The sequence below is a fragment of the Montipora foliosa genome, chromosome 2, assembly GCF_036669935.1.
Source record: "Montipora foliosa isolate CH-2021 chromosome 2, ASM3666993v2, whole genome shotgun sequence".
Classification (NCBI taxonomy): Eukaryota; Metazoa; Cnidaria; class Anthozoa; order Scleractinia; family Acroporidae; genus Montipora; species Montipora foliosa.
The window spans coordinates 50,479,522-50,507,021 of NC_090870.1; the positions used below are offsets into that span (position 1 = coordinate 50,479,522).

The following is a 27,500-nucleotide window of genomic DNA, read 5'->3' on the forward strand; positions in this document are numbered from 1 at the left end:
TAGTTTCGCAGCAATGTTGCGAGACAAGTTGGACGTTTTTGTTGCTCGTATTACTGTAGCTTAAGGGGAAAAAGAATTGTGCTGCACGTGCGGCACATATTTTCGTACATTTCTTTGTCGTACTTTGCAAAAAAGACAACGTGAGCATGAAGCAATGAATCGTCAATTTTATATCTTTAAGTTACGCCCCAGTCATTTGAAAGCCCCGCACCCCCCCCCCCCCCCCAATTCGGGCCTTAGCGGGGGATTGCGGGGACTTTCACCTCATATACACTCCATTTTGGTTCCCTGGTAGGCGGGAAATTCGCTGGAAGTCACGGCCTTCGCATCCCGTACCGGGGGAATTAAGCGGGGCAGTCACTCCTTGGTCAGCGGTCTTCATTTTCGCGCCTCATAGTAATTTTGCACACATTACTGTCGCTTTCTTGACAAACTCGATCGTGGATTCCGGTTAATTTTTCACATTTTGCAAAGCGTATTAGCCATTACTTTAAATAATGGTCAGTATTTGGCATCACTGTCTTGCAAATATTCTTTTTTCGTTATTGCGGAACGTACATCTGGACAGGACTCATTTTCTCCTTTGATTTTATGATTTTTTATGATTTTTTATTTTTTTTTACAACTTTAAATTTCATTATTTACAAAAACAACAAAACTGAGAACTAATACAAGTACATTACCGTACTAACAAGTACATTACAATACTAACGCTATTTACATTACTAATAGTACTAAAACGTTACATACATGAGAGAAAGCACTTAACATTACCGAGTTACAGAATTACAAAGAAAGGCACTCAAATAATACCTCACTGATGACCAAACGAAGTAATTGCGACTTATCGTGACAGGCACGTAACGCAATACATTTTTGGCGGGAAAACAGCTTCCTCGCCGCCTACCTCCCCATCCATTCCAATGTTTTAACGATGAAAAAAATCAGAGCTCAATTCTTTGCAATAATTGGGTTGGAGAGGAGGTCAGATTTCCCTCTTCAAAATTCTGTTTTACTGCGTTTTTCATAATTCTGCGGAATTCATCTTAAAGCGACAACGGCCAAACGTACATCTCGGCAGGACTCATTTTCTCCTTTGATTTTATGATGACTGATCGACGATTAGCGTGCGATTAGGCCACTTCCGAGTTCATGTCCGCTTCCTCTTCAAAGTGAGTCTAAGTGCGAAGTCTTTCTTATGAAAATTAGTTTTCATTCGTATGTAAAGTAGAACTACTTACCACCACTTACTTTTGTCCCCGAGAACCGGGCACTTCACTCACTTTCACTTGCATAGAAAGTGAATGCCCCGCTAAAGCCCGAATTGAGGGGGGGGGGGGGGTTTCAAATGACTGGTGCATTAAAACTCTTCTTATAAATCCAGTTTTGGGGTGATTTGCCCGTACTGTACAACGTGAACAAGACGTGCATATTGGACGAGGTTTCGTGCAACTAGTCTCGCCATGGAGTTCGAGAAACTTATACCGTCAAAATTTGCACAGTGTAACAGCGACTAAAAACTCCCATATAATCTTCAACATCAAAATAGAATCTTCCACATCAATCCCTCGGGTTGATTCTAAAAGATTTCGATCATTACCTCTTGTTGCGACCGTAGTTCTTCCAGTTCTTCTTCGCACTTTTTCTTGTCGGCAGCGTGTTTCTTTTTCCGTTCACCGAGTACCTACACAAGAACTCCACATTTATATTCTCAACAAACTTTTACAATTAAACCCATTTCTGGCAAGAAGTCCAAAAGGATTTGGACAGTGACAGCCTTCGAAGCAAGCGTCTCCGCGACAAAAAACTGAATTCAAGGGGTTTTTGAAACGGGAAAAGAAGGACACAGTTTCTTCTCTTACCCAATTTTCGACAGCCTGAAATTTTCAAATGATCTTCAGAACTCTTTGCACGGTACCGTAACTATGCAGGCCATCGTTGCCAATAACGAACGAACAGCTTCAAAGGTATTTAGAAAAGCACGAAGATCTTTCATTACCTTGACCCAATTTCGTGTGACCAGAATATGGAAAATTCGTCAGCGCTCTTCGTTCGAAAGGGAAAGCTGGATTCACAGGATAGGAGACTTCGCTCCAGCTGGGCCGAACAGGCTTTTCTTGCGGGGGAGTGAACTTTGTTACTGCATTCCGACAATTCTCAGTTTAAAGGCCGTTTCCTTTTCAAATGAGGGGAAATATTGAACTTTTGTGATAGTATAGCTTTGTCTTTACACAAAAAGAAACCTTAGCAACTGGAACAAGTGCTAATATCTTGGTTAAAAGAAATAAGACGTTTCTCGGTCTATCCACCATCTCGAGCCCTTTCAGAAAATGTTAACTTTGAAGGCATTTAAGAAGAGATAGGAATGGAACTGAAGGCAATCCTGCATATTCCGTATTCCCTGGGAAGATGTCAGGGAGAGAAGCTTTTGCTTTTCTATCTTCTTCCCGTCTTTACTCAGGTGTGGCCCTTTTGGCCTAGGCAGAAAAAAGGGAATTTTTAGAAAAATTGCAATACCTTCTCTAAACTCTCTTTCTCATTTCGTAAATCATTCAGTTCTTCTTCCATGTGTTCTACTTTGGTTTCAAATTGTTTTCTCGTTTGTTTTTCTTCTTTTAAACTCTGTTTCAGCCTTTCACTTTGTTCAGCGCTCTCTGCAGAAACACAAGAAAAAGTTGGTCAGTCATCTTTCTAAATCCAGAGCACAGCTCTTAAATCATGCAGTTATTCATTTGTGGATGGTGTCCTGTTGGGGTTCTTGTGGACTGTGTTTTTCCGTATCAGATTAAGGTCTTCCCCAGCATCGCCTCCATTTACCAGACAGGTTACTGAGTAGACAGTGCAGAGACCAAGGTCATTTGCCAAAGAAGGCAATGTTACGTTGAAAACCGAAATGAAATAAGGTAAATAACACTGATAAGAAAAACTAAGTGCCATCGTTCAAAAGATTTTGAGCTGCAAATTTACCTTGTTCGCTTTAAAAACTTCATTGGATTCAAGTTGTGTGAGATTTTTGGCATGGCAGAAAAGAGAGTGATGTCAACTCTAGAAAACACCTTTTCCTCTCAACTGATCAGTCGCGGGGCGACATGACTACTTTTAAAGAAGCACAAAACAAGCTATATTTTCTGTATGTGAGATTTATCTCAGCAACGAATCACTATATCTTTAGCTGCAACGGTAATAGGAATCAAACCTGTGTGCGAATCTTTGGTGCGTTCAAGCTCGTTCTTAAATTTCTCCGCTTCTGATGTTACTTTACTCAACTGGCTGCTCACTTCCGCCTCTCTCTGGCGAAGAGATGTGACTTCAGTCAGTAGAGCTGCCAATTGCGTCTTCGCTGTGGTCAGCTCACCACTCATGGAGATCTTCAAAAAAAAAGAAATTAAAGTGATGAAGACATGGACTTGCATTAACGACAAGGACACAGCCACATGGAAAAGCCAAAACTAAAAAAATATATATATATTGTTGACCAATCATAACAAATGCAGAAAACCAAATAACCAATCTTACTATCGTGATTATTGAAAATTAACTGCGCTGACTGGTTGCACTTGAGGTGATCATTATGCGATAATCACCTCAGCGGTTTTTTTTCAAAATGGCCGCAAGCCGTTTTGCCGAGGTGACAGACGAAGAAATTAATTGTTTTAAAGAAAATGCTCATTTTTGAAATAAGCACCGATGTAATTATACTAAAGCAATTATTCACCTTTGGCTCGGTGAATATATTGTTAAATACTCTGAAGCGTAAATTCATCCAGCCGACACGAAGCGCGGGAAAATGATTAAAAGCAAGTTGCAATCCAGTTTTCAGTTTGCCTATCAGTTTGCCTATCACTTGGCGTTTTGATGTAAAACAAAGCAAATGCGATGCAATTTTCATTCAACATTCAACTGACAATCGCTCTACTTTTGAAATGATACGCAAATAAGATCTTTTGTTTACAAACCTTATCTTGTTCTAATGATAACACTCGTGCTTGTGATTGAGCTGTGTTCACTTGCAATGAATCGCTTCTTTGTTCCAACATTGTGTTGCTATGTTCTACAAATCTAAAAACAGAATGTCACTCATGAAACCCGCTGCACGACTTTATTTATCTCACTCTCATTCGTAATCCCTTTTTCCTCAGAGCGATTTTCAGGTGCCTTCAAAACAATTTTTGCAGTGCTACTCTAGTCACGCGCCTAATATTATACATGAAAAAAATACTCGATTCTGATTGGCTGACAGCAGTGCAGTTTAAGTGTAACACAGTGCAAAAAGTGTAATACACCAGTGTAAATTACACATCGAAATTCTGGATTATGATGGGCTAATAAACAATAGGGTTTGATCAGAACCAATCAAATCTTTTGTTTTCAAATCAAGCGCAATTTTTCCCTGATTGCGTGATACGCGTGCGTTTCTTCTGCTTAACCATCTCGAATTTTTTCATGTATATTATTAATAAGTAATCACATGATTTTTCTCGTGCTATTTGGAATAAATAAACACTTGTAAATTTGATCAAAGACTTCAAATTGCACTCGCCCTACGGGCTCGTGCAATTTTGGTCGTCTTTGAAAAAATTTACTCTTGCTTATTTATTCCAAATTGCACTCGAAATCATGTGATTACCTATACAAATCGAAGTCAAAAACATAAGCAACTGTGATTTGCTCGGACGTCTCTTCCCTCTTTTAGAACTGGCTAAATTGATTGTCAGCGTCTGACATGATCCCATAGCAAATACTCTCGTTTTGGTTCTGTGCCACTCAGTTGAAGGGAGTGGCAAACGGTTTCGCTATTCAACAAAATCGACCGGATGTTGAAAAAAAATGTTAAAGATGTTTGCCCGGGCCTTTAAAGGTAGTTATTACTAGAGTCGTTTTCAATTGAGTGTCGAAAGTAATAAGCAGTTTGCTTTGGTTTTGCATTACTTCACTCAGTGATTGGTTCAAAGTTCTCGCGCCACTTTCTCAGCCAATCAGAAGTGAAACCAAAACCAATCGTGGCTCGTGCGTGCACATTTTCCCGCGCTTTGTGTCGGCTACGTGTAATTACTTCGAGTTTTGATTGGTTTACCGGATTGTCTCCGTCCTTTCTGATTGGCTAAAGTAGTTAATTTGGTTTTGGTTTTACGACACTCAATTGAAAATCGCTCTATCTAGAAAAGTGTTTTTATTCATTTTCGTCAATAAAACTTGCACCACCTCTGACTCTTCTGCAGTAATTCTGATATCTTGTCATTGAGCACCTCAATTTTCTTTGTTTTTTCCGTGCTTTCTACTTTTAATTTCTCATTTTCCTACAAAAAAAGAAGCAGCAATATATCATAAACGCCAGAAAAAACGATATTGAAAACTGTTAACGTACGTTTGAGTCACTAATAATTGTAATATTGAAACGAGGATGTTATCATTCAACTAATTTATTCGTACATTTTCGACATTGAGACGTGATCTTCGCACTTAACTTAGCTGGACAATTTAAGCATAGTTAATAGAGTGGACTGGTTTGGAAGCTCGGCAAACATCAAAGGAGCAAACAAAGATACCACGATTTAGGTTGGAAAGTCCACGACCGCGCACAATCGTTTGTTTTGCGCTCATACACCATGCATGAATTACGTAACCAACACGTTTCTATTGGCTAGTTCCTCAGTACGGAGTAAACAACTATTGTGTTTTGTGTACGGTCAAGGCCAAAAAAGAGAACAAAAACCTACAACAAAGAAATTTGTCGGGTTTCCTAACCATTCCCCTCTATTAACTATGATTTAAGCAAAAAGCTCTTTACATGACCATGTCACGTGGCCTTGTCAATCATAAAAAGTGGTCGTGGTACAAAATAGATGCCAGAAATGAAAAGAGCGAATCGGAGATGAAATTAGTAAGCATGTCAATTTTGAGGCCACTGACGTTTAAGTGCGTGATTTTAGAGTGGTTTCAAAGTTTGAAAAATGTAAAAGAATTCTGTGCTGGACGGCAATTCTTGCCACCCAGCAGCTGTTTTCCATACAAATCTCAGCTAATGTTTTAAGCATTAAAATCACTGTAAAATCTCTCACCTAAATCTCAGAGGCAGTTCTCACGAATTTCATCACGCTCTTTCCATTTCTGGTATCTACTTTGTACCACAACCATTTTTTATGATTGACAAGGTCACGTGACATGGTCACGCAAAGGGCCTATTGTCAAACATATTTATTTCATCCAGTCCATTCACCCGAACACATGAGCCCAACAAATTGACCTGATCCCAACTGCACCGGCATCACAGAGGTCATGGGTTCCAATCACATTGAATCCGCCTGAATTTTTCAGGTGTTCAGCTAAGATTTCATCATATATATATAATGTAGTGATGCCCTGGTCTGTGTCGTGATTGGTAGTTGGAAAAGTAGTGTGATTGGTTGTGAGGATAAGGTGGTAGTAGGTTTGTAAGCTGAGAGAAAAAGTTGTCTGTAGTTCAGGTTTGTGTTCTGAATCTGTCACTTTCATGGCCAAACTCCCCCCACGAGTTTCCCAAATGGTTCAGTACATGGTAGAACATCCGAACCAGTAATCGGAAGTTCGCTGGATGCACTCCTGCAAAGGAACACTCGGGTTTTTTGTGAGCATAAAGTCAACTTCGATAAAAAAGATACATTTCTTAACCTCTTACTCATTCTGGACGGAGGCGTCCATCGTTTCCAAAAATGATTGCTAGCTATATAACAAGCAGAATGGCTAAACTCCCTGGGAAATATTATTCTTTGATTGCACTCACGTGATAAGTCGGCCACGTTGGTGCCAAAACAATAGAAAAATGTAGCTCAAGGATTTGCATAATAAATGGAATCAAATTCCCAAGACTTTTTTCTTCATTGTTCTTTCCACCAACATGGCCGCCGTGACGTCAGGTGCAATCGAAGAAACCCACATTAATCCTGAAATGCCGCTGAGAGAAGTTGTTGATAAAATTAATGTAATCCACTTCAAAATTTGGTACCTGCACAATTCTTGTGATGTTGTGAACCAAAATTGAAGCTTCCATAACAGCTTGAGGATTACCATATGCACTGACTCCCATTTGATTGGCAGGAGAAAGTTGGTTAGCGACCTGGACTGACGACTGATGCTGACGATCGACCTACATTGAAAAATCACATTAATACCAGGTAAAGGAAATTTCGAAGTACATGCAGCTATTCCTGTGTACCCCATGAACGTTCAAGATAAAGGAGACTAAGAGCGTATTGAGGCAACATTTCCCTCCAGCACAGATTTCTGGGAAACTGCCTCCGCTGTCATTCCTCCTCGTCCAAATTGCAGTTTTTTTTCAGGGCGAAGAGAAAACTTCATCACACCTCCTTTAAGAAGGCATCAACGGAGAAGAAACTGACCGTCCCCGTTATCATCCCTCGAGACACATACAACGTACTTGTCGTCATGGTGAACAAGAACGTTTGGAAACAATAGTTATTTACTTAAGAAATGTATCTGCGATTGACAGAGCGAAGGGTTGAAAAAATACTGATTTTTGGTCAGGAACGTATTTGAGAGAGAACGTCAGGATGTCCAAAAGTTATCTTGGAGGGTCATTAAAGCGCATTAATCTTCGAAAACATTTTCATTTGTACATTTATCACAAGTTGCTCTCACCTTGTTAGAAAGCTCGTCAATCTTGTCTGACAACTTAGCTATGGACATGCGTATCTCTCCCTGCTGTTGACGAGTTTCTGCCATAAGCACCGGGACCATGGCATCATTGGCTGAGGGCTGAGGCTGAGGAGGAGGAGGAGGAGGGGGTGGTGGTACTGAATACGGTGGCGCAGTTATTATCTGTGGCTGAGGTGCCATCATGGGATAACCCATACTGCTGGTTGGTGGCTGACCAAGGCAAGAAAGCAGATATTAAAGGGGCTGTGTCAAGAAACAGTACAATAGGAACAAAGTTCCCTTGACTGTATTCCAGAATAGGAATACATGGAATGGAACTGTATTATAAATGCTTTGTTTTTACAGAGATTCACATTAAAATTGTCAAACACCTGCTAAAATGCTATCTTAAACATATCTTTATTATCCTTGTTGCTTCAAAACACCAAAAATATTGTTTTAAAGCATCACTCCACATATTCTTTCTCCGGAATAGGGTCAATTGAACACACCCTTGGCCAACCTTTAGTCACTGGGAACTGGATCGCAGACCAAATCAAGAAATACATTTGTAACTAATTAAAACAATTAAGGATGGTTGAAATAAACAGCGAATACAGAGATGCCCAAAATTGGAGAAGATTAAAATGGGTTGCAACTGGGGTTTTTTAAAACTGCCCAATTAGCACTAACCATGGCTACCCCTAAGTTTTGGCTACAAAATAACTTAGGATTACAGCTGATTGGGCTTTAATCAACTCCACCATATGCCATAAAAAATTATTGATATAGTGGATCAATGAGTATCGGTATTCTACAACTACCGGTACTTTTGCTAGAAAAGTACTGAGAAATCATGGCTTTTATAAGCCTGAATAAAAAGATATATTACGCTGTTGCATGTCACAATTCAAAAAACTCACTTGATATAGTGCAACCTGTTGCTGTGGAGTGAAGGCTGGCTGAATAACTGGTTGTGGGTTCATAACATGCTGAGGACTAATCATTGGCTGGTGATTCATAATAGGTTGCATGCCAGGTGTGGGATTGTGTAACGTCTGTTGAACTTCAGGATGTACTTGGACTGGTCTTGGGGGTGGCTGGGGCTTAACTCGAGGGCTGGGGTGTGGGTTGGAGCTGATGTCCGGAGGACTTTCTGTGCTGGTTCCTGACCTGGTATCTTGCACAACAGGCTGTGGGCTGGGTGGCACTTCCTATTGGATTTATCAATAATGTCAGTTCAAGAGATTCCACTCATCCCAAGAAAGGGACTTACATGTAAAAACCTTCTCCCATTGATCCTCCACCAAATGAGGGGAGGCAACAGTTGGGGCATTTGCCTTCAGTTGAGAATTCAAGACCCGTTCTGACCACTCCTTTGCACCTGCAAATAGCCAACTGGTTTGCCTCCAGCCAGTTGGAATTATTAACAGCTGTAGTTGCTGTTCTGTTATGTTGTTTTGTTGATCATCAATTTGCCCCAAAAAGCCCCTAAGGGAAGTAGTCAACTACCTACTGTACATGTACATAACTTTGTATGTATGTATGTATGTATGTATGTATGTATGTATTGATAATGTCAATTCAATAATTACGATAAATTCGCCTATAAACTTAAGCTCAGAAGTTCCTGCTCTCCCTTGAGATTTCCACTTTCCTTAGTACAGGCATCAACATCTTTTGGAACAATGCTACATGTATACAGAGCAACAATTTGTTTTCAAAGTTAATATTTCCTTCTGGACAACCATTTCCCTCTTATTAAAGGCCTGGCCAGTAACCTTCAACACCGAATGAGCTCACACAATGGTCAAGGGTTTTCTTCCCAATCTCGTTTTTGTCTATTGTTTTTCAACAATAATAGGAATATCATGAACATACATGTACATTTAATAAAAGAAATCTGCATTAACAGATTTCTTTCAATAGCATCATCGATAATAATCATCATGTTTTTGTCTTTTCTCTTCGATCACATGACTAACACTACATGTATGCTCCTCTTGCTAAACCCTACAAGATAATATTCAACTATGTCAACCACTGTCATACACTATTCACCTGGTCAGCTTCAACAAAGTCATCATTTTCAGGCTCTGCCACAACTGCTCCTGGAAGTGATAATGGATTTTTTCCCATTTTGGACATCCTTGCAAGCAAACGAGCCTTGTCCGTTCCTTTCTCTGGTGACTGAATAAGTTAAAAAAAAAAACAGACAATGATCCGCAAGTTTGATACTAAGTCTCTAAATCAATTTGAAGAACACATGGATAAAATGTGGTCGCCTTGGCATAATCTTCTGAATGGACTACTGATCGATGAAACCACATCACAGCAAAACAGACAGTAGTCCAATTGAAGGAGTTCAAAGTCGTGAAACTGGTAAACCAAAACCAATGTATTCTCACCTGGGACAACTGTTCTGTAATGGAAGCTGTCCTGCCTTTGATACCACTATCTCCTGTAGCACTACACAAACACACATTCCAGTAAGGGTAAATGAAACAAGAGGCTATGTGCAGCCTTCACTTTGTTCAAAGGATTTTTAGCCAATTTCCTTATGCATGCACAGGAAAATTGTGACCCAAAAAAGAGTAAGAGCCAAATCCTATACTGTAATAATTCTGAATTGTGTGAAAGACAGCTACATGTAGACTAAAAATGGAAGGACAGGGCTCAAGTGGAATTGTCAAAACTCACTGGAGTGCCTTCCTAAAACAGAACAATTTTTACACCTTGTGCATGAAATCAGAGATCTATCCTACCTTGCTAAAGTAATCCATCACTACCCCCACCCCCCCTCCTCTCCCCAAACATTGTCCTTGGAACTGTGTGAACCATGGGGCAAAAAGGAAGGGGCGATGACTGATTGGGGTTGAATCATAGTAATAATATCAGTGGTGTAATTGGCCCACTATTGACAATTAAACTAATGACATTACTTGTAATTTCCTTGTTTTTTGCTAATGAATGCTTCAAATTATATGGCAAGCAGTAACTCTTTTGCTCTAAATCTTTTAAACAAACACAAAAGTACTGTACCATACAGTGAGCTACATATAAGTGGTGACTGAAGTTGCAAATGGCCGGTACTGAGGGCACAAGCATTCATCATTTTCAACAATTTAGAGCAAAGAAAAGACTGCTTGCAGTTTACATGTAGCTTCATGTTAATGGTGCTAAACATTTTTTTGTGACATTACATTTTACCTATACATACACATACACAAAACAGCAGGCCCTGGCTGTTCAAAAGGCGGATAACTCTATGCAGCGGATAAACACTGTTAAGTTATCCAGTGGATAATGGTTTATCTAGTGGATAGTGCTATCGGACACCCTTCATACAACAGGAGCCAGAATGCTAAACAGCGATGTTGTCTTATTGTTACCTCAGTTGTGAGACTGAATCCGTGGACCGTTTCCTTGTTCCAGATGGTTCAGACAAGATGTCAGGAAGTTGATCAGAGCTCTGGGGATTAACCGCTTCCTGAATAGTTACTGGTGATTCAGTTGACTCTCTGCTGGACTTAATCTGAAGCAAAAATACCCCTTTTTCAGTTTTAAGCACACCTGCCCATAACTTAAGACACACCCCAACTAAGCAACTTGACCGAGTCAAGTCTTTCAGACTACTAGTAAAATTGAAATGAAAATACTAGGATAATGATGTGATGCTAACTTTTTAAGGAAAAGACATGTAATGTATTTCTCAAGTTTATTTCAATCCCAAATAATAATAATAATAATAATAATATTTAATTAATAATACCGGTAATAAGAGGAAGAAGAAGAAGAAGAAGAATGTGAGAGAGAAGGAAGAATAAAAGATGGCAAAATATCAAGACCTGACAAGAGAGGTGGGGAAAATGTGGAAGGTTAAAGTAAAGGTACATGTATTGGGGCATTGGGGACTGTTCCAAGGAGATTGGAGAGCTTCCTCGGTTGCATGGGCATCAGTACACCTGTGGAGCTAACACTAAATACCATGCTTTTGGGTACATGTACTGCAACAATTCTAAGAAAAGTGGTGGAATGATGTGAGTTCTTAAAAGGAAGAAGGGAAAAAGAAAGCTGTGAAACTGTGGGTGACCTTACATGTAGGCAACCAGTTGAGGCTTGGCACCCATCAAGAGAACCTGGCTGTTAAGAACAGTGATCGGTGTGGCAATGAAGAATAATAATGATGACTTTATTTAACAAGGCTAACATATTTACTGGTGACCCAGTACAGTGTAGTTTTCAATAATTTATGTCCCTCAATCTGATCGAATTGAGATTTAGAAATGTTGGTTTTCGAGAGGGAGAAAACTGGAGAACCCGGAGAGAAACCTCTTGAAGCAGAGTAAAAAACCAACAACAAACTTTACCCACATTCAGAATAGAACTCGCTCCACACTGTTGGGAGGCAGAGTGCAATCACCACAGTGACTACACCATCCCAGCTCCCCAAATAAATTAGCTCAGCTTTAAACTCTCCATTGAGTACGACATTTCAAACCTTTGAGCAAAAAGGGTTAAGTCATTCATCAGAATACAGGGACCTTAATCAACAGCTACAAGAGTGTTGTCTCAAAATTTTATTTTCCATTACTGCAATAAATTTGTGATTACTCTAAGTCACTCAAAATGGAAAACGAGTGTCAATGTTTCAGAGGTAACAAGCGTGAGAACGGTGAGGATATTAATTTTTAGAAGAGAAATTGAAAATTTATCGTTGTCAGAGTGAGAACGGCATAGAAATGTACACAAATGGGAAACGCACATGCACAGCTATTGTTTTGTGGCGTTCTTGTAGCCAACATCGTCGTCCTTGCTTACGCTTCCTAATGTACGTACCCTAAGAACTTCCACTTCAAATAGCAGCGACGAGTTAGGAGGAACTCTACCACTCACACCCTGTCAAATGAGAAAAAACAAATTACACATAAAGCCAAAAAGATATAATTTAAGGTGACTTCTACATAAAATATTACATATCCGTGACTCTAAATCAATGTGTATGCAGAATTGGAATAATGCAAAATATAGAATCTACAAATTAATTTTCTGAAAAAATTGGGGTTTGCTTAAAATCACAAAATTTCCCAGAGATGCTGTTTTGGTCATGATTGTGTAAATTTAGTTTAAAGAAAATATTAGGTCACGGTATTTTAAAATGTCAAAAATATATAAAATTAATACAGTAAATAATAATTACTGTTCTCACCTTTTCACCATAGGCCAAAGGTGACGGAATAGCAATCAGCCTCTTGCTACCTTTCTTCATTCCAATGACACCCTGCTCCCATCCCTAAAATAATTTTTAAATAGGTAATAATTGACTTTATGTTCACCACAAGTGACATGCATGTACAGTGTACATATGCCAGGAGTGTTAAAATGTATTGCAAGTGAAAACATATCAAGGGCCATCAAACACTACTCTAGATGAAGCCCATATATGCATATACTGTAGCTGGGTGCTTGCAAAAACTGGGAACCAAGGCACTGACTCTGGCGCACAAAATACAGTACCGCTCGAAACTATTTGTGCATTTGCTGCGGTTCTGACTAGGTGAAACCGCAGGTTCAATCCCCAGTTTGACCGAGGTAAAACCTCGTCTACGGTAACCGAAAGCCGAGGTTTTACCTAGATTTTTTCCGGTTGATTTACGCCGCGGTTAAGAGAGGACGCAGTATGCTAAAGAAATCTGCATATTTTTGCGGATCAATCGCAGCGATAATTAGTATGCGTATTTGCCGTATTTACAATCTGCGAAGTTTGGCACATTCGATTATAATAAAGTCGCATTCATAAAGCGTTGATCGTTTTTCTTTTTCCAGCAAACGACAAGATTTCTAAAAGTTGTTCGAAATCTGTTTAATACAGATGTTATAAAGATCAGCAGAAATTCTATCAAGAAATTTACACGTGTTTGGGAGAACTCGTCTATCGTGTGATCGTTGAAGCATTAATTTAAGTTAATCATAACAATTCAGAGGAATGAATATTTCTGAATTTCAAGCTCAAATGCTGAATTACCTGCCACTTAATATTTTGAATCAGAAATGATCGTAATTAACGCGCGACAAGGAGTGGTCAGGAGTTGCGTAAGAAACTTCGGGAATACAGTTAGGGTTCTTCGCTGGTGTAATCTTTAAGTCATTACATGTTGTAGTAAGGTTTTAGTTCAAAGTTAGAGCTTTTCAACAACTATCCCGTAAACATTTCTATTTGGACCGGACGCAAAATTTGAAGCGCTTTTTATTCTAAATATACATATTTCCTGTCGGACCAGTTGCACTGGCGGCGACTTAAGTTACGCATAATCCACACAGTTTTTTAAAAAGAAATGTCCTTTTACCCCTTTCGAAGAACTGTTCATCATGATAGCGGAAAACTTACAAGTTATTAAACATAAAGATGTAAGAATTAGGCATCATGAAAGGTTATCAACATTCTCTGTTCTCTGCTGTCACGGCACAAATGAGATTATCATATTTAACAGTGCGTTGCGTTGCGTCGGTGCTGTGAAAAACAGCTTGAATATTCATTCTTTACCTTGGGGAGCTAGGTGTGATAATATTAAACAATGCTTTGCAAAGTACCATTGTTTTCTTGCGGCACATTACCGCAATTAAGTCGGCCGCGGTATTCGGTTGCTTTCGTCTTTGCCTCGGTTGCGGTTTTCGTCCAACCTAGGTGATTTCGCGGTAAACACTATCGGCAAAGACGAGGTAATAACGGATGCAAATGCACTCATAGTTTCGAGCGGCACTGTACTTCGCCATGCCACCTGCAACTAATATCTCTACTTTGTAATCAAGCTTTTTACTGCACTGCATTAGAAGTCTAGATTCCTGAACACTTAATTACCAACCACTGCTAGAACACTGGAACTTACTATGCATGCAGGCAGTACACTGCCGTTTACAGTATAAATCTCTATTATGTCTTATTCTGTGATGCCATCACCTTGATTACTTTGCCTTTTCCTGTTTTGAATTTAAATGTTTTATCAGTCTCAACATTGCCATCAAAAACCTAAAATTTATAAACAAATAACAAAACAACAATCAAGAGTAATTTACATGTAAAGAATGCAACATTATTCTACTATTTCCTCATAGAATCATTTGACTTACACTTCCAAAATTATTATTTTTCCACAACCATCCTGTGTACTTGACTTCCAATGCATCCCCTAACTCAATGGCCTGAAGCAATATATAACATCAAAACGACAGATTTTCAAAAAAATCAAAACCAATGTAAAACTGATAGGACTCCTATTTAAAATCAAATGAATGAAACCAGGAAATATGTACACTGTAATATGATTGGGAAGAACATTTTAAACTACCAGTTAAAAGACAATAATTACCAGCCCTTCACCAGGAACAAGATCTTGAGTACAAAGGGTTGTTGAAGATGAGTTGAACTTTGATAAACCGACCTGAGAAATAAATCAATAATAACAATCATAATCAACAATCCCAATTATTTTAGCCAGCCTATACAAAGTATACATGTAGGTAGTAAAAGGGTATAATTATGTTGTGGTTCAAAATTTTTCCAGTTTTCAAATTAATTTTTTAAAACCAGTTCAATTTTGATTTTCCTTTGTTTCCGATTATAATAATGACTAACAGACAAAGAAATAACAAAATTGAACTGGTTTGAAAAGTTTTAAACCAAGAAAAAAATTGAACACAACATATAGAACAAGACTATAAATCTGACACTAATGACATTACTGGACTTGAAGGTTTCTACCCTATCCAAGCTGGATATTGATCACCCTGCGAGCAGAGCCTCCTTTTGTCTTTTTCTTTACTGAGGAGGAGAAAAGTAGGCTCTGCCCGAATCGTGTCAACTCTTTGAAGCCGCCGCAGCCCGAACTTCTGGACTAGTCAATCTTGTTTTCTCTCGTCAAACCGGTTTTTCCAGTGCGAGCGTCCGTTTAGTGACAAAACCGATGGTTATAATTGAGCCCGCTGTACCATGAAAAACCAAGATGGCGGCGAGATCTGGCATATTAGGCTTGGGTTCGAGACTGTATCCTGGCAACATGCAGCGCATATTCAATAAAGATCTTACTCGATTCAAGCAGAGCCTTTCTCGAGAACGCCAAAATCGAGCAAGCAAAAGAAAGGCTCTGCTAGCAGGGTGGATATTGATATGCAATCTGTGAAAAATAATGTTGCCCTTAATATTAAACGGGATGTTGAGAATCTAATGACAAAAGTTAAAATTTGGCAGCTAACTATCTGTCATGGGAAACTACTGTAATTGTTTGGCAACGGATGAAATGGCAGGATGAAATGCCCTAGACAGGAAGTTCACCTGCATGACCTCTGTAACACCAGTCAGATGCGCTACCCATTGAGCTTGAAGGGCTTGAAATTAACGAAAAAATCCAGTGCAATTTTGCAACAAGATAAGAAAATTTAGTTGCAATTTCCCACATTTAAGTCGCAAAATTGTCACACTGCATGATAGTGTGTTATAAGCGATGTAGCAAAACAAAATGTGAGCCCACAATACTTGTGGAGAAACCACCGAAAATGGCAAATAATATCAAAGGAATGGAGTTGTGCACGTAAAATCACAGCGAAATCACGCTACAATTAATTATACCTTCAGATTGAAAGAAAATTCACAGAGAGAATTTACAAAATAATTTTGTCATTTCTGTACTTATTTTAGCAAAAGTAGCAGCAAAGTGGAAAATGCTAACCCTTTTGTTTTGAAAGAACGAAGGTGTATTGTAATGTCAAGTCCTGTAGGTTGTTCATCTAGGTCATGAATGGACAAGGTGTCCTATTGGTCTGTGGGCTCTACAGAGGGCTCTATGTAGGTTCGAATCCTGCCTATGTACAGAGTACAACTCTGAATTTTCATTTGTCTCTTCACCCGTTGCCAAGCAACTACAGTAGTTTCCATTCCTTACGATGGGCACCTAATAATTTACACCCTAACCATCAGTTACATTTGGAAAACTTGTAGGTGCATGACTTTGTAGAGCTAGCAGACCAGCAGGACACATCGTCCAGTCAGGATCTACTAGATAAACCACCTAGCTTCCCAGAAGTTCTTGTAGCTCAGTGGGTATAGCATCCTACCAGTCTTACAGAGGGCATGAGTTTTAAATCCAACCTACAATGTAGGACTCTGATTTTCCAGTTGCCCTTTTGCCCATTGCCTAGCAACTAGTTTCCCACCATTTGCACAGGGGCATTACCACCTTAAATATCTCCTGTAAGTGTATTATAATAGTGGCATTCCTTTTGATAACTATTTGTTACTGTAATCTACAAGAGAAAAGTCAAGTTAATATGATTTGTCAAAACAGCCCAATTTTGGACACAAAGCCAAGGATTGCAAGACTACATGTATTTCTCTACGAAAAACAATCTTTTCATACCTGTTTAGCAAAATTTGTTATACTCTTGTCTGAGTCAAAGCAAAGAGACCATGTTTGTCTCTGATCATCATAAAAACTTGCATAATTACTTCCTTGAACCTGTGAACAAAAAAATCAAAATATTAATGATTATTAATTTGTTTATAAACCCTTTAAATTAAGCACCAAATCCAAATGACATATCCAGTCAAAAAGCAAAATGGTAACTCACTGTAAATGAGAAATTTCCATTAATTTTCCCTGTTGTGACTTGTTGTTGCTTTGATGCATAGATGAGTATTCTGTACTATAACAAAAATTTCAAAAAAATTACAAAGTATCATTTTATTTGAAATTGTGACTAACAACAAATATTTTAAAAGGTCTACACCAGGGGACCTGGTTAAAGCAAAAAACTTCTGTTCAAATGGATCAGAAAAACAGTTAGAACTGTCTCACATTTGATAAAATATTATTTCAAATGTATGTACAAAACTAGTCTAAGAATAAATGACTCAAAACCTTACATCATTAGCAGCATGATTTGCCAATATGGCTGCTCCAAGCTTTCCTTGGCTGGCATACTGACCGTTAACACTGGAAAAAGGAAAAACAATAGGATAGTTACCTTTTAACACAAATAAGGTGGAGAAGTGTTGCACATGTAGCTTTTGTTAACCCTTATAGTGGATGCTAAATTAGATTTTACTCTGTCTGATGTCAGATGATTCCATTAAATACATGTAGAATCACTTGGCATCAGACTGATGGGTTAACCAGTCAAAGACCTGACTCCTGTGCCAGACTTTACTCGTCAAATGGAGAAGCCCTGGGAGTCAATAGGTTAACCTTAAAGTGCCTATGAAGTAAAAAATATATTTGCTCATTTTAAAGACTTTTCAGAATGATGAAGTTGGAACCTTCTTTCATTCCAGAGATATTCAAGTTTTTCATAAACAATTGATGACATCATTAACACTGCAACTGACTGCAATGAATCACAAACTTGAGAATATCTCAGAAAACAGTGGAGTAATGATATTCAAACTTGGCACCAGTAATGTGACACCCATTGAGATGTTCCCATGGCAACACTCTCATTTCCAGTTCCTCTCTTCAATGAACCAAATATTTTGAACTGTCAGATACATGTAAGTACAGGCAGATGGACAGATTTAAAATGTATGTGCTACTGCCCATAATGCTTTACATCTCTGAATAAGCTTACCAAGAGTGAACATGTCTTATTACGACAATAAACGACAAAATCAATCCTGTGTTAAATACACCCAGCAGCAAAAAATGGTTGCCATGGAAACAGCACAGAGAGTCTCATTTTGTGCCTTACTTGATGTAGGTTACTGCTGCCAAGTTTGAACGGCACCCATCCAATATTTTTGGAGATATTCTCAATTTTGTGATTCATTAAAGTTATTTTACAATGTTTGTGATGTCATCAATTCTTTAACAAAGACTTGAATATCTCTGGAAAAAAAGAAGGTATTCGAAAAAAGAAAACACCCATTGGATGGGTGCCGTTCAAACTTGGCAGATGATCTTACACTACAACTGGGGGTTATCCTAGTGCGGCGGGTCTACAACACAGGTCACATTCCACAGTTTACTTGTTGCAGGTCATTGTTTTACATTTTGGAAAGTAACCAAAATCCTCAATTTGGCTAACCCTAGGCCTAAGGTTGGTTTTTAGGCCTAGGGTTAACCAATTTGAGGGTTTGGGGTTACTTTCCAAAAGGTAAAACAATGACCTGCAATGAGTGACCTGTGGAATGTGACCTGTGTTTTAGATCTGCCGATCCTAGCGGGCCTGATTGGTCAAAGGATTAATCAACAAATTCAGAATAAACAAAAGTTTGGTTTTATCAAGTGAGTTGATAAAGGGTCAAATTGCAGCCATGAAAAGATGAAATGGCTGATGTTTCAACTGTTAGCCCTGTGTAAAGAGCAAAGTACATAACACCAAATGTTCATGTTTTACTCCCCCACCAGCACAGGCCCACAACTTCTTTAGAAACTAATTCTGCCACTCAAAATAATAATCAAATATGAAATTCGACTTACTATTTATAAGCATGGACTGCTGTCGCACACAATAAAGTTGTTTCCCCACCACCACTTTGAGATTGTCCAGCTGATAAATTAGACAAATTTAAAACTGTTAGTAGAACATTTATTTATTTATTTATTTATTTATTTATTTACTTTATATTATATATTTTTTAACATAACAAAATCCATTGGCATTGCAAATTTGTGATAGGGCTCTAAGTTACCATTACATTTTTTGGTTAGTTGTCACAAAAATAATTTATACCGGTGTTTATTACACATAACATGAGAATTTCATTCCATAAAGCTCATTTGTAGAAATCTACCGGTAAATGCTTTATTTTCACATGTGAAAAAAGCCTAAGTACACAGCCAAACAGAGTGGCGTACAGCTCTTTCACATGTTGAAGTACAACCAATCAACGAGAGCGTAAAGGCCTTTCCAAGCCACTCGTGCATCTCGTGCATCTCATGCAAATCGTACTTTGTTATTGAACCAGATAGTGACTAAATGAGACTTTATCCTATTTATTGATATCGTACTTAGATTTAAAAAAAAGGTTTTGTAAGTGCATTTTTCCATTCAGCACTTTATTTCCTTGATGTACATGTACTGCGATACAAAGTCATGTTAAAGAGCCCAGATACCTAAGGCTGAGGTTGTATGATAAATATGATTCATACCTACCATGTACATTACCGTTACAAAAGCTAAGCATGTGGTTATTGTGTGAAAATGCTCCATGTCAATGCGACTTAAAAGTTGATAAGAAACCAGTCTAGAACAGGTGAATGTCTGGCTGATAGACAAGTTTACACACTAAGATTGGTAGTTTCTTTGTTTTCTTTATTTGTACCAAATACCACCGCAGTTTTTCAGTCTACCATTTGCCACTTGTCATAACCAAAGTCCTAAAGCTATTTAATGTGTTTACTACCAACTGCATCTGGTTATCTGTCCAGTGTACTGTCACGCATGGTACATAATTATAAGTTTCTAAGTCGACAACTTTGTACTTACAGCTGTACATACACAAAAATAATAATAAGCACATCTGCAGTGATTGGCTATGGCCTTTGCAGATTATACAATTAGAAAGAGAATTAAGTAGCTCTTGATGCGACGTCTTTACAGAACCCACCGTTGGTAAGTCACCACAAAGATCCGTAAATGGTACAACTAAGGATGACTTAATTCTATTAAAGTTAATCACGGTTTTCTTTGATACTCGTGATTGATCAGAGAATAAGCTTAGGTTTACAAGACTTCTTCTAAGTTATATTTCATGAGCCTTAGTATTGCGTGTGACTTATTAAGCAACCAGGTACACCCCTCAAGTATCATTGACGCAAAATCTCATGAAGTTGATCCCGTTTTAGCCCATTTACTCATACCTGGTTTCTCTTTCTTCGGCTGTTTTGGCGGTGTGTAAGTCAAAGATTCGTTTCCACCAGAGAATGACGCTTTATCTTGACCAAACAGGGAGGCCAATTTGGAAGAACTGTTCGAGAGAGATAGAACGCTGTCACGCGCGTTCTGCGTACCGCCATCTTGTTGATCTGAACGCAATACAAAGCAAGAATAGACGATGAATTAAAAAGCTTACCTTCGAGTCGGTGGAGACATGAAGTCTCCATCATCGTCGTCAAGAGGAGATGAAAACATGGCAAAATAGGTGATCTCACAAAAGATCAAACGGCAAAGAATCTGTTTTCCGGTGCCACTCGTGATTAGAAAATGAAATCTCCATTTACTTCCTCTTTGGAAGCTGGGCTCTAACGCAGAATCCGCTGGTCAATGAAAGAAGCGTACAAATCTCAAAGTACACGTTTTACTTTTGCCGCTGGCGTCGACCTCGGCGTCAGTATTTAAAAATGTATTTTTTTTTTCCCGTTTCTCAGCTGTCCGGTATCCTAAATTCTTGAATCTGATTGGCTAATCGCGCACGCTCCAGCGGTCCAGATTTCCCTATCCGGACCCCGAGTTCCGACCGCTCCGAAATTGCCAACTTTAGCAACTTTTCAAGATTGTTGTAACAGCGTAAAAGTGTCGTAAACAACGTAAAATGTAAATGTGAATGTGTGAATAAAATGTGAATATGTGTTGCTTTGATTTAATCTCGTACCCAGATCTCACTCTGTCACTGGAAATGCGAGATCTAGTAAAGTTCGACAGTACACCATTTTTCATTGGCTACTAAAAAACGGTTGCGGCAATGCAATCTACGCTCCAATTGGCTTATTTCGCGGGGCACTTAATGAAGCTAATAAATTCAAGCTGAACTATGTAATTTATTCATAACAGTGATTCTCGTTCTTTAAGCGTGACTCGCGAATTAAGTAATGATCAATTGTGAATTTTACGGTTAGATTAACTACATTTTTCACGAGATCGTGTCAGGAAAATAGCACTCGTTGCAGTGATTAGGTCTAAGCACTCTAACATTTTCGCTTTCAATTTACGGTTTGGCTAACTACACTTTTCACAAGATTGTGTGAAGAAAATAGCACTCGTTTACTGATTAAGCCAAAGCGTTAGTTTCAGTGATAAGGCCTAAACCCTCTTTAACATTCTAGCTTTCATTTTACAGTTTGGCTAACTACACTTTGCACGAGATCGTGTGAAGAAAATAGCCCTCGTTTATTGATTAAGCCTAAGCGCTTGTTTCAGTGATTCTGAGTTGCTCCGACAATTAAACAATCTCGACCGTTCAAAAACAATCACCTGTAGCGCTTCTTTCTGTTTCGGCTTAAGTTTAAGGTTTCCTTGTCCTCTACCCAAAAGAATCTCTTCAAGAATACTCTCGAAATCCATGTTTATTCCGCAAAATAACCCAAAATCACAACAGAGAGTACGAACATGCGCAGTGATAGAAAAGCCCGTATTTCGAGCCTCGCTGGCACTGAGCATGCTCGAAATCGAACTTTACCAGATCTTCCTTCCGTATGACCGTGGAAGATCTGGGTACGAGATTAGCTTTGATTTGAAGCTCGTTACTCCACTTTATTTCAAGCCGCGCGCTCCTTTTTCCTTAATATCAATTTCTGTTTCGTAACGAACATTTTAGGCCTCGTAAAAAGAAAATTAACACGCCTAGGTCGGTCCGTTTTGGACAAACGGTGCCCTCGGCAGCATACTCGAGATCTCTAGCACAGTTTTTCCCAATACGGACCTCCCTGCCGGCAAATAACATATATGTCTTTAACACATTTTTTTCCCTTAACTTATCACATTGCCATGATCTCCACTTCAACTAATCCAAATAATGTTACGATGTTTCAGCCATGGTGAGTCGATTTAAAGAGTCAAAGATTTAGGTAGATTGATTAAAAGAATAACATTTTCAAGGTAGGACTTCAGAAGTCTATTTTCTAACGATAATGTTTGAAGCTGAATAGCTTGTGGGGTCGTGCACAAATGAAATCAAATCAAATTAATACCAGCATATCAAACCATATTGGTTTTTGAGGAGAGGGGAAAACTGGATTACCAGGAGAAAAACCTCTCAGTGCAGAGTAGAGAACCAACAAACTCAACTGCTACAGATGACGCCGGATCTGGGAATCGAACCCGGGCCACATTGGTGGGACTGCGAGTGCTCTCGCCCAATAAGTAATACATTAGCAAAGGCTAGCAAAAACAAACAACCAGTCGAAACCACAGGCTAGCTATAAAGTAGCCAACATAACAATTACTTTTTAAAAAAGTTTCATGTTACTCCACAAGTCGCACAGATACTGGGTAAAGTTTAGGAGTCATGGAGTCTCGGCATGCTTCTTGAGTTCCCAGTTCGCCGGGATGTCGTCGATCCTGCAGCTTTCCCTTATTGCTTGCCATAAATTAATTTTATTTACTACAGCAGTAAGTGAGACTGCCGAAGAACACTTCTCTCAGTTTTAAGACGAAAATTCCTCTCTTGGGCATAGAATGATGTTTGGTGAGGCTCAAGGAATAGTTACTGGTAACTAATATCATTTTCTAATTGCACTGTACTGTTTCAGCAAGCTTGATGTCCATTTTGCTCAGTAGTTGGGCAGAGAGGTCGCTTGGCTTTCTTTTTTCTTCTTCGAGAGTAGACGGGGCTAATTATCCGAATCGCTGAGGAAAGGTCAGACTCAGTTTAGTGACAGGAGAAAAACGGTGTATTTTAATCGCTGAGATATTTAGAGTTGCTGTTAGCTGATATACAGGGGCACCCAACGAATCTGTTCCTCATATTATCTGTTCCCCAGAGGAATCTTGCTGGCTGGCAAAAATACAGGTGTTTCGATGAGCTGGCTGGGACATTTTGTTATTGATAGAGGTTTTTCCTGGGAATTACTGACTTTTTCTAGCATTTCAACCCGAGCTGGCTGTAGAAACTCTGAACACTGAGGACGAATTAAAAAAAAAAAAAAGAAAGAACCCCTTCCCTCTCTCAGAGAATAGTCACAAACATACGACGTCTGGTCAGAGTAATTGCGCTTGCGGTTTTGTCGCTTTTGTTCGGTCGTTTTGGATCGAGGGATTTGAAAGCGCGCGGAATTCCTGGCTGGGAAATAAATTTGATCAGCTGGCTGGGAAACCAACCAATTTTATCTAGCTGGCTGGGAAATTTTCTTATGTGTCTTGCTGGGAAAAAGGAACAGATAATGTTTTCCCAGCAACACTGAAAAACACCTGAAAATGCCGTAATAACATTTATTTTCAGTAACTGGGGTATAATAATACATTTTACAACAAATTGGTCGTTGGGAGCCCCTGGATATAGATAAATGTAACAGTTCTCTAAATGCTAAGGAGCTAATAAGTAATGGGTAATGGTTTAAGATCTAACTACCCCAAGAGATCTTCTTCTTCTTACCGTGCGATCGAAATGGTTTCTTCCTTTGAACAGCCCTCTTTGGCGGTGTGCAGTACTTCGATCCATGAAACGTCGGGGGAATCGTTTCCTCGATAGTTGGTTCCGCGTGGCTGTCTGCTATCTCAAATTCCGTTTCGTCGTTTGCTTATAAGGGAGAAAGAGTAGAGAATCTTGATCACTTGTCAAATGAACACTTAAAGTTATCTGAAATCCGTAACCACATGCAACGTACGCATATTTAACTAGTGTCTTTTTGCCCTAACAAAAGGTACTACAGTCAAGACTCCACCGAGTTTGCGTCTGTTCCATATGCTCGCGTTGCTAACGAGGACGTACTACAATGAAAGAAGAAAGTTTTCTGTTTTGATGCGAGAGATCACAGGATCGAGAAAGTCAGAAAGTAACAAAAAATCAGTAAAGTGGAGACTGAGGTTGGCAGGGTTCAATGAGTTGCGACTCCGACTTGCATGAAAACCAAACACAGGATCTCCAATAACAATTTGATCCTGCGTTTATCGTTTATCGTCGGATTCGTGGCCTAATTTTGGAGTCAGTCGGCCGAAGAAAAGCAAAAAAAAAAAAAAGAGAGAAAGAGTCGAATTGCAGAGGTCAGAAACAAGTAGAGATTTAGTGTTCACATGTTTTCCTTTCACGCGGACAGAGAGCCTCTCCTGCGAAAGAATGTCAAGTTTACTCTGGGGTTGAAGTTGAAAATCTGTTCTATATTTCAGATTAAAAGTTAAGAAATGTTTTACTAAATACTTTCATATCTTGCCTTATCGTTTTCTTTTTTGTTTGAAAAAATAAAAAATATGGGTCGGTTGGACGACGGAAAACGGAGAAAAATGGGCAAAGCATTGTCACAGTTGTCGCAAGTTATTTATCAAGGAAGGAAAAACAAGGTTGACAATAGAGGCATTAAAGGATCGCGTATTTTTCGGAAAATGGCAAACCTCTGAGTGCCACATGACATGGCTTTGCGGTGGAGTTCAAGTTCTGACGGCTGGATACCCTTCTTGCGGTAACTGATTATGTACTTATTGACTGAGTTGGAGGACCGGACATGAAAATATTTGGCCCGAGGTCATGGCGTGCGGGCCCGACCTATACTCAGTGAATAAGCATTTTATCATATGGGCTCTTTACACTATTTAAGAGCACTCAGAAGATGAAGTTAGGACAAAAGAAAAAAAAAAAAAATATGCACAGAAATTTATCTAATATGTTGTTTGCATTTGCATTTCTGGCTGTAATTTACTTGGATGTTTAAAAGCAACGAAATCCCCTAAAATTGCATCGCACGGAGCAGTACGTGTTCCTAGTAGGGCTGTACGGCTTTTTCCGGCCCTGCTCGCGCTAATACGTACGGCCCTCATACAGGGATTTTCCCAATAGTTTTTCAATGAAAGCGGGCGCGGGGCCGTACGGGCCATATGATAATTGCCGTTTTCACCATACAATTTTGTAGCACCTCACGTTTAAAGCTATTAGTTATTTTTTTTAATGCTATAACTCTTGAATGAACACTTTGCTGATCATTTGCACCTCCTTGAGGACGCTGGCCCGGTTGAATTAAAACATGTAAAGTAAAACAATAACTTAACATGGTGCGTCTTTTTTTCCCGCCAAATGCCGAACCATTAGTGTACAGTCTATTTTTGCCACTACGGCAAACCGCTAACGGCCAGCCGTGATTTGAAGTTTAATTGCGGTAGACCTTGAAAACGCGATGCATAATGCCCCTAATGTTCACGATGTCGACAGGAATCGCCTTACTGAATGCAATCAATGTTTTGACTCGCTTTAAGAAGTTGAAAAATTTCCCTTTCTCTGCTAACAGAGATCTCTTTTCTTTTGAGTTCGCCAGACTGACGAGTACGAGAAAAGAGGTCTCTGACATGGGACGAAACTCACTTTGATCCAACACCGTCCACAACTGAGGACAACTTCTTGGACGACACTATTCAAACCGCATGCCCCATGACATGTTTGCTGACTGTGACTTGAGGCAGCTGTGTCCTGCGCATTCCTTTACAATTCCGCTGTTATTAGAGATCTTTAGATCGAAGGACAAGGACAACTACGAGTTCGAATTTTCCGTATTGAGCATGCGCATAAGGTTTGGAGGCCGACATTTTTCGAAGTGCGCATGCTCAGAACGGAAAACTCGTTCTCTTACTCGTCCTCGTGATCCCACACAACTTATCAAAGTATCACGTGAGGAATCGGCCGCTGGTCTCGGCCGCTAAGTAACCACCGCGCATGCTCAAAACAGTAAATTTCGACCCATGGCAGAGGTTTTTTTTCGTACTCGTCAGCCCAACGAACGCAAAAGAAAGGAGACCTATGCTAGCAGGAAAATTTCCCCTTTACTTTAACATCGTTTTCATTCTCGCTGACGCCGTCGCCGAGACTTTTATATTCCATAACGAATTTCCTAACAAATCCTACCTAATTTCTATTGATGCCCGAAAAGAAAGTTACTTAAAGTTTAAGGGCCCTGAAAGCGAGGAACGTTTTGGCAGAAACATTATTTTGCACCGAGCAAGCGAGGAAACCTGTTTCTAAAAAAACCAGAAGCATTTCCCTCTGACAGAATGAAAGACAAACCGAAAAAACAGTTTCAAAATCGATGTTTTCTCGTTTGTGGTGCCCTATGGGTGGTTTGCAACCAATCTCTAAAGACACAGATAACAATGATGTAATGTACAGTTGCTAGTGGACGTGGATACGATGGCGTAACGTAAATACCACCTCAAGACAAATCCAGAATTTCTTACTTTGCCTGACAGCTGTATCTCCGACAATTTCGAAATCTTCGTAGGTTCCTTCTTCCAGCATAGTGTCGGCTGGTGCAACTGTAGCAATTCCATGAGATTTATCAGTATTGGGAACATGTGATATCCAATCTTGTTATAAAAAGAACAAAATTTCGGTCAGGACTGTTTGCATGATGGAATCGAGAACAGTACTGTCTTTGTCAAAAGAGTTTAGTGAGTTTAGAGCGAGTTTCAATTGAGTGTAGTAAAACCAAAACCAAAGCTAAGTAATTACTTTGGCCAATCAAAATGGACAGTGACAATCCAGTAAACCAATCAAAACTCGAAGTAATTACACGCAGCCGACACAAAGCGCGGGAAAATGTGAACGCGCGAGCCACGATTGGTTTTGGTTGCACTTATGATTGGTTGAAAAAGTGGCGCGAGAACTTTGAACCAATCACTGAGTGAAGTAATCATATCGTAGACCAAAGCAATTCGCTAATTACTTTCGACACTCATTTGAAAACCGCTCTAAGAAAACAAAAATATCATTGGTTAAGAGGAAAAAAATAATCGTGCTGCACGTGCGCCACACATCTTAGCTGATATTGGTTGCGGTCGCATTAGGAAGTGTTAACACTAGTGTTAAATCAAGTTCTATTGTTCAGTGTTCCCCTTGGGGTTCAAAACAGAGAGTTGACACTAGAGTAGTGTAAACAATATTAGGGAGCTTAAGCAACGACAACGGCGACTGCCGCGAGAACGTCACGAATTTGCATATTTAGTGGGTAAAAACAATAGCTTTG

The 27,500-nt window shown here is 39.3% G+C and overlaps 1 protein-coding gene across 3 annotated transcripts in view; it reads right to left on the bottom strand.

The window, feature by feature from the left end:
- LOC137993468 (FK506-binding protein 15-like) overlaps positions 1-27,500 on the bottom strand; it is a 40,797-nt gene that overhangs the window by 11,218 nt on the left and 2,079 nt on the right. For 2 of the 3 annotated variants that reach the window (XM_068839338.1, XM_068839337.1), the window contains exons 2-24: positions 26,713-26,841; positions 23,933-24,076; positions 20,484-20,648; positions 19,101-19,170; positions 17,549-17,618; positions 17,254-17,328; positions 17,043-17,141; positions 15,000-15,071; positions 14,761-14,832; positions 14,591-14,659; positions 12,842-12,925; positions 12,472-12,531; positions 11,025-11,167; positions 10,041-10,101; positions 9,694-9,822; positions 8,556-8,846; positions 7,636-7,863; positions 6,983-7,123; positions 5,203-5,297; positions 3,957-4,059; positions 3,197-3,368; positions 2,518-2,654; positions 1,601-1,684 (exon numbers count right to left, since the gene is read on the bottom strand). In XM_068839338.1, coding sequence (XP_068695439.1) covers positions 1,601-1,684; positions 2,518-2,654; positions 3,197-3,368; positions 3,957-4,059; positions 5,203-5,297; positions 6,983-7,123; positions 7,636-7,863; positions 8,556-8,846; positions 9,694-9,822; positions 10,041-10,101; positions 11,025-11,167; positions 12,472-12,531; positions 12,842-12,925; positions 14,591-14,659; positions 14,761-14,832; positions 15,000-15,071; positions 17,043-17,141; positions 17,254-17,328; positions 17,549-17,618; positions 19,101-19,170; positions 20,484-20,648; positions 23,933-24,076; positions 26,713-26,841 — 2,693 coding nt within the window. Of the gene's footprint in view, positions 1-1,600; positions 1,685-2,517; positions 2,655-3,196; positions 3,369-3,956; positions 4,060-5,202; positions 5,298-6,982; positions 7,124-7,635; positions 7,864-8,555; positions 8,847-9,693; positions 9,823-10,040; positions 10,102-11,024; positions 11,168-12,471; positions 12,532-12,841; positions 12,926-14,590; positions 14,660-14,760; positions 14,833-14,999; positions 15,072-17,042; positions 17,142-17,253; positions 17,329-17,548; positions 17,619-19,100; positions 19,171-20,483; positions 20,649-20,695; positions 20,841-23,932; positions 24,077-26,712; positions 26,842-27,500 lie in introns of those variants that run through there. The other variant, XM_068839339.1, reaches the window with a different exon arrangement.